The sequence below is a fragment of the Patiria miniata genome, unplaced genomic scaffold, assembly GCF_015706575.1.
Source record: "Patiria miniata isolate m_02_andy unplaced genomic scaffold, ASM1570657v1 HiC_scaffold_25, whole genome shotgun sequence".
NCBI classification, from domain to species: domain Eukaryota; kingdom Metazoa; phylum Echinodermata; class Asteroidea; order Valvatida; family Asterinidae; genus Patiria; species Patiria miniata.
In genome coordinates, this window is record NW_024037064.1 from 12,072,386 (window position 1) to 12,079,863 (window position 7,478).

At 40.7% G+C, this 7,478-nt stretch overlaps 1 protein-coding gene across 1 annotated transcript; it reads right to left on the minus strand.

Moving 5' to 3' along the window:
• Window positions 1–866: 866 nt before the first annotated feature.
• On the minus strand, window positions 867–2,000 carry LOC119733053 (eukaryotic elongation factor 2 kinase-like). The gene has a single exon (XM_038206633.1). The coding sequence runs from the start codon at window positions 1,998–2,000 to the stop codon at window positions 867–869; it is 1,134 nt and encodes a 377-aa protein (XP_038062561.1).
• Between the last annotated feature and the right edge of the window lie 5,478 nt (window positions 2,001–7,478).

Below are 7,478 nucleotides of genomic sequence, written 5' to 3' on the forward strand. Positions count from 1 at the left end.
GCTTCAAAGGTATGTGGGAGAGCCATGCATTTCTCTATTTTATTTGCTTTTCTGCGTAGGTGCCTGCAAAAAAGACTTAGGCGATTGTGAAGGTTAGGACACTTTCCCATTGCACGCATGAACACGGTCCTATTGTAAGTTGTTTGTTGTGCCACCTTCAGAACAAAAACAAAATCAACCGCGTCGTAGATAGACTGCAGATTGTTTTTAGGGAAATCCGGGGTGAAGAGGGGCGACGTGGGTTTTTCCCCCGATGATGCTTCGTTTTCGGTCCCCTTAAAAAAAAACACCCTTCAGAGTGGATCATGAGGTGATTTCTGTAAGGCCGTGGCTTGAGAATTCTGCACCCACTTACGATCTCGACCGACACGAACATTCTTCCGGAAATTTGGATAGTCAAGACAAAAATCTGAGAAAACGGTAACGTCAGACCATACAGCGACATCGACATCATGCATGAACTGCCCGATGGTCATTAGTCTGTTCCCTTACATATTGGGCGATTAAAAAGCGTTTACAGGTTCCAGATACACGACCATCGCTCTCTCAGTCTGGCTTCTAGACACACAATTACATCTCCGTCTGCAAATGCATGGTGCCCGAATAAATTTAATGCAAAATAATGGGAGCCCAGAAAGGCCACGTTAAGCTTATACTCGATCGTAACCCCATCAAAAACACGTTAAAATTGTGCAGCATTCCAGTCAAACCAGTTTGGTGGTTTGAGACATCATCTCACATCGAAAAAAAAGACAACGTTTTAATTTTGCCGACGCGCATGGGTACGGCGACGCGTGTGCAGACCAGAAACCGGATACTTTTTTTTGGACAATCATAGAAACCGTGAGTGAATTCAAGTTGGGAAATCAATCTGAATCTGAATCAGACAAAATACGCAGCGAATGTATTGATGAGGAAGTGAGGTCTGGCATAGATTTGCTAATTGAAGCCTTGATTTGATCTATTGTAGTTGAGAACTCAAGTTCACCGTGCAAAGTGGTATACGCCGAATCGATTTGTTGTAGGCCACTCTGGTGGTATTCAGTTTCTACATCCGAGTCAGATTCTTCCGGGATTGCCTCCAGCTCTATTTTTGTTTGCAGTTGTTCGACTTCAGACTTTGGGACGTCAGACGACGTACTCAACTGATACGTGTATGTGGAGGACTTCTTGCCCGACATGTTTTGGACAATTTGATCCATGACCACCTGTTCGCCCCGCGTAACATTAAATATTTGGGGTTTATTCAGCCCTTTACACAGTTCATTGCAACTGTGACTCTTGAAAAACCTTATAATACCGAATTTCCCTAAATCGGTAGGGCCATAGACGCCGAGCTCTGTGCCTCCACTCAGCACTGCTGGGTCGGTGAATGTGTACCGTGTATCGCTCATCACTCCTTGCAGATCGCTGACCAAAATCTCGCCTTCGGATGCGTGATAAGTAAAATGACTGAAAGCAGCTGGCAAGGCGCCGTTTTCAGGGTCTACGAATCCAGTGTTACTCGTGAATTTGACGTAATCTCCCTCAAGGTACCTTTCGACAAGTAGCGACGCATTTGAGGGAATAACGTTTGTGACTCTGTCTCTTGTGAATGCCAGTTTGCCTTTGACTGTTCTGTAATATGGAAACAATCCAAGGAAATAGTTAGTAGCATGGGCGTCAACGCGAGTGAATTCGGGCTTAACAAACTCTATCTTACGATTGATGCTTGTTGGATACATGGCGGTGTGATGCATGTTAAACAACTGTGCCATCTCATTAGCTTTGCGGTAGGCAAGGTCATCTACTTTCCACGCATAGTCCTTAGCGTCTTCATACCATTCCTCTTTATACACTTTAACAACGCATCGTTTTCCTTCCTTTTCGGGGATACCATGAAATGTTCCCTTGTAAACCCGTCGGGAGGCCCCTTGAGCGAACCAGTCGTCCTCGAACTCCACCCGTGTACGCGAGAGTCCAATCTCTTTGGATTTGTTGCTTGCCGGGTAACTACCCATCTTGCCAAGAACGAATGGGTTCTGGAATGAGAACATTTCAGCATTTTACTGAAATATTTTGGCTAAACTAAATTTTATGTTTAACAATTCAACTACAGTCGGACCTGTATATGCCTAATCTCCCCCCCCCCCATTTTTATTATTTTTCATTTACCCAAACCCTACGGGTTCAGGACGCAGAATCCTTATTAAAGTGCAGACGGTTAGGGCTTATGCACTCCCTGTTGATTTTCATGTTCGGATAGTTATCCGCTCCGTGTACAAGTACCCCATCAAAGGCCAGAAAAGGAGAGTTGGGGGTGATCTAGACTGGTTCCCGATCTTTCCACTGCGTATTTCGAATGTCTCCAACGGTTATTGGAGGCGGAGATTAGTCTCGGAGACCATTGCAAGTTGAATTCGAATGTATTCGCGCGCCGACGACGCCTGACGCTCACGCGAAGACGCGGTTGCTATAGCTTTTGCACACTCAGGAACTTCGTGCGTACTTTGCGCACGAACCAGTACAGTATAGTACGCGCATGCTGTGTCCCCCGCCCACGGAGCTCAATCACGCGCCCTCTATTGTTCGCGCACGGAGCCCATAACGTTCATGGTTAATTGTTTTCACATTAAATTCTAGTGATTCTGTCAGGTACGTGTTTTCTGAACCCACAACCTTTCTGTCAAGTTGTCACTTAAAATTTAGTAAATGGTTACATGATCAACTGCTATGCAATTTGGGAATCCAAAATGACGGTCTTTATAACGGAACATATATCAATCAGTGACACATAATGTTGCGTGTACTTGAAGCAGTAAGGTACGTGGACGGCTATAAACAAGATTGCATTACATTTATTTGGAAAGTCGTTTGAGCTTTTATAAAATTAACATCTGAGCCCTTCTTGGTTTTCGTGCTCAGTTCTTGAGTCACAGTTTCAAAACATTTTGGTGTACATTAAGCACGGAGCTTCTGGCAGTGTATTGTCTTAATGGAGTCTAAATGTTTTGTTTTCACATGGTGTAAGTGCGCGCGTGAACACGCGTTGGTCACATAGTTAGTGTGTTACATTGGCGGCGGAACACTTTTAAAAGTGGGGGGGGGGGGGGGGGGGCACTATTAAAAGTGTTGCCCCCCGCAAGGTCCAGTTGCCGTTCCCGGAGCAGGATTAAAGCAAAATCAAAGCAAATGGGAAAAGTGTGAAGTTGGTCCAAAACGAAAGTGTGACCTACGCAATGTCTTTTAACCTATGCATGTGCACTATTCCTACCGTAATTTTCGGAATATAAGCCGCGGCTTGATTTTGCCCATGAAAATGTTTACTCCGGCTTATACACAGGGCGGCTTATACGCTGAGCCTTGAAAAATAAACAATAAGATTCACATGTGTAGTTAGTGTACTGGTATAAGAAGAGAGGTGTTGCTGAAATGAATTATCAATTAAAAAAGTCATTAACAAACCGAAACCAAGGTACCGAGCGGTAAAAAGTACGGTGAAAGCTGTCTTCGACGCTTGTGACCAGCCGAACGTGATACCATGGGTGGTGTGCAGCTAGCTGCATGCTTTCCCCCAGCGGACCACACCATTTATGGTAATGAAGGTGTGTACTTTCTTAGGAACAATAATTACCAATATTTCTGAATTAAAAAAAAAAACGAAAAAAGACGACTAATACTTTTTATGGTGTTCGAAACATTTCTTTATTAGATAATAAGTTGTTTAACGTCACGGAATATATTTTTTCTTGAAACGAATTCAAGAAACGATGTAAAACTCAAAACAGGGACTAAATCACCCCTTACAAAATTAATGGATTCGTCCATAAAAATGTCAGCATCGTTTCCTACGGCGCTAAAGGGTCTTTGGTTTTGACTTTTTTTGAAGAAAGTTACGATAGAAACTTGAATTTTTTACGTTACTATTCGCTAATAATCACACAAATTTGAAAAGTTTTGAAGTAAAAACGGACCTGTTTATTCTTAGGACAAAACAAGTCAGCATCCGTTGCCACAAAAGCAATATTTGTAGCAATCCAGTCAGACAATCCAGTCAGGTTGCTTACTCTCTCACGTACTGCGGGAAAATGTTGTCATTCACCGGCGCGGCGCGGCGCAGGCTGCCTGGCCGGCCATGCACTAACTTTTAAGGCCGGGGACCGGGACGGGGCAGCCGGCAGCAGTTTCCGGTGTTTATATCTCATCATCAATTTCCATATTTGTTTGTAAGAGTATCGATTGCAAATGATTTGATATAAATTTTGGGGCCCTTTTTATAGCTTCTGTGGTGTAACTGGAACTGGTTCAGAGCTTTTTGACTAGAATTTAGAGGCCTTACAAAATTGAAACCGCTGCGGTGGATGCGGCTTATATACGCCGACTTCAGATCTTAATTTGCAGATTTTTGCGTGCTGCGGCTTATATATATACACCGCGCGGCTTATATTCCGAAAATTACGGTATATCCCTATTTTTCGTATCATTTTTCAAATTTTGTGTCGCCATACTCACTTAGGTATAAGGCCTATTGTCAAATTTCAACCCCAACCAGGGGTGTTAATCGCTTTTCAAAAGTGGGGGAACATACCTTGATCAGAATTGATGCGAGCGTGAAGCGCGAAGCCCTTGAGGCGTGGGGCTCGAAAAAAAATTTGGATTCTAGATGCTCTGTGGTGCGATCTGAGGCAATTTCTGACCACTTAAACAAATATTTTCTGAGCAAAAGATACATTGTAGTACATAATACTATTAATAGGGGCCTGTAAATGAGACACGTGTTCAAAAATCTTGTTTACCTCTTGTATCATTTTAATTAACCTCGTTTTTTAAAAATCGCTCCTGGTAAAAAGTGGGGGGGGGGGCAAAATAGCTACCTATTCAAAAGTGGGGGGCAACTCCCCCCTCTGCCCCCCCCCCGGTTCCGCCGCCGGTGGTGTGTTATAGTGTAGCAGATAGGTGATGGGATTGCGGGATTGGCACACAGTCAGAGTATGTCATGAGAAAGATACTTGGCCATGGGGCTATTGCAGATTTGCCCTTTAAAAACAATTATAGACAGAATAACAAGTAATGGCAGCCATTTTGAAAGTTTAAAAAATTGCTTGTTATACTACCTACATTTTTTTTGCACCTCGCTTCCTATTGGCTGTTATTTTTTTTTTTTACTGTTATTTGTTCCACTTACTGTGTCCTGTTCTCTGTATACTGAATCTATTCTGCGAGTATATGGATTTTTCTGTTATGTATGAACATTCTTTTAAAGTTAAATTCATAGAAATTAACAGACTTGGGTCATTCAGACGTCACCGACGAGAAACATTACATACAGTGAAACACAGATTTCTGTGTACTCGGTTATTTATTACCATAATACTAAATCTATATCCGGCATTAACACAAAATACCCACTTTAAATACATTACTGGTAGAATAGGGGAACTGTCATTAAAAAAACGTAAACGAGCAACGGCGGATGGGGCAACAGGGGTCATGCCCCCACCCAAAACGAACCCATTTTTTTTTAAAGTAACGTCGCAAAACAGGCAGACATTGCGTACACCACAAAACTCAACGAAAGCAATACATTTGCACATCATATTAAATTTGGGGAGGAACATTTTTGGACTCACTGTTTCGGGAACCAATTTTTTTTGGCCCCCCCAAATAAAATGTGTTCTGGATCCGGCCTTGCAACCGAGCTAGGACTAATATACTGAAACACTGACAGACCGCATTGACCAAGTTTTGCTTCTTATAACAAAACATTTACAACATCATATTTGTCATGAAATCCAAAAGTGATTAAGTATGATTTGGTATGATTGTAACATTATACAGAATTTCACGTGCATCAAAATTACGTCATTAAACAATATATAATAGAAGTGTTCTATGACCACCGATTCAAATTGTCAGCACCACATGCGCATAAACAAAGGTAAGGCAAGAGGCACAGTTACTGCATTACTACTTCATGGGTGTACTAGTATTTTGGTTTGATGTTCGGTGAGCGCAAAATCTCCAAAATCAGCAGTAGGAACCAAATATTCTTAACACGTGTGAAGAGAGGGAGAAATAGAAATAGAAGGCAAATGATGAAAATTATTTAGTTGCCGTGTTATTGAGATATTGAGATCATAATCGTTTCTGGGAATTATTTTGCAGCGGCGCGTATTAACTACATTCAAGTTATCACTGCGAAGACTTACTATCTGATTATGGTGAGGCATTGTCTCGTTAATATTTTCCATTGGTCGTGTCCTTTCTATGTTCTCGTAAATTCCACAGGTCGTCCGATAACAAAAAGTGAATAAAATTATCCTGTATTTATGTTCAGTCCCTCTGTTCACGAGCTTTTGCTGTTTCTGGTCAATACTGTTGATCCTTTTTAGAAATTCTTCAAAAACGTCTGTACTACATCACACATGCACAGCTTATGCATTTTGTCTATAATGCTCATTTCTGCGCATGCGCGCGCTCATAAACTTAACTAACCACCAAACTGGTCCACCCAACAAGTAAACACGAAATGTGTAAATATGTAAATGTTAACAAAAGTAAACAACTTGGTACTATAAGTAGCTTAATCCAGAGACTACTTCATTAACTACTTTCACAAAAAGTGGTGTTAACATTAAAATTAAAAAAATGGTTTATTGTTAAGCTGAGCAGTCAGGATATAGACGAAATTATTACCAACAACTTGAACAAAAACACGTCTAAAAATAATTTAAAAAACTGCAGCGTTTAGTCACTTGTTTAACCCCGAATAAGTCATCAACATTTGAGAAATAATGAGGTTTCCATACAATTTTCATGGTATTATATAATATATATACAGCAAACGAAATGATGCCTTACATTGTTTTTAGGTGCTCTATGAAACATGTAACAGAAATGATTAAAAGTTCTAGCGAATTTATGCAACATATCATATTCTATAGGATTTGTCGAAACACTTAGCTGACATCAACGATATATTTTTTTCTCAACACCTCAGCAAAAAAATACAAATGGTACTTCATGTAAGTGTAGGTGGAGGACCATTTGCATAGAGCAACTCAAAGAATTTGTGGAGTTGTTTCTTGTTTTGGAGTTCGGACTTTTACTACTTGCATGTATTTGTCCATGTTACATAGCTGTTTTCAATTGCTGACATTTCTGGCATCACAAATTTGACAGGAAAAATATCAAGTTTGCTGAAGAGCACGGCAAATATATTTTCAATGGGGGCATATTAAGCAGCCATATCACTATTTACTAATGTAATGCAATGCTCATATTTTCTTGACGTAACTGCTATAATACTGATCTACAAATGTTTTTCCTCACAAATAAACGCCACACAGGAATACAGAATATAAAATAATGGTAATCAATAACATAATTGCAGTGTATTACAATGGTCTAGACGAATTGTCTTGAACTAACCTATATACGTTAGTGTCGATCAATTTTTTTTTTCGAATACACACTCAATCGAAATGTAGAATTTATAT

Coding starts and splice junctions, on each gene's coding strand:
- LOC119733053 (XM_038206633.1), bottom strand. CDS start 2,000: ATGGGTAGTTACCCGGCAAGCAACAAATCCAAAGAGATTGGACTCTCG.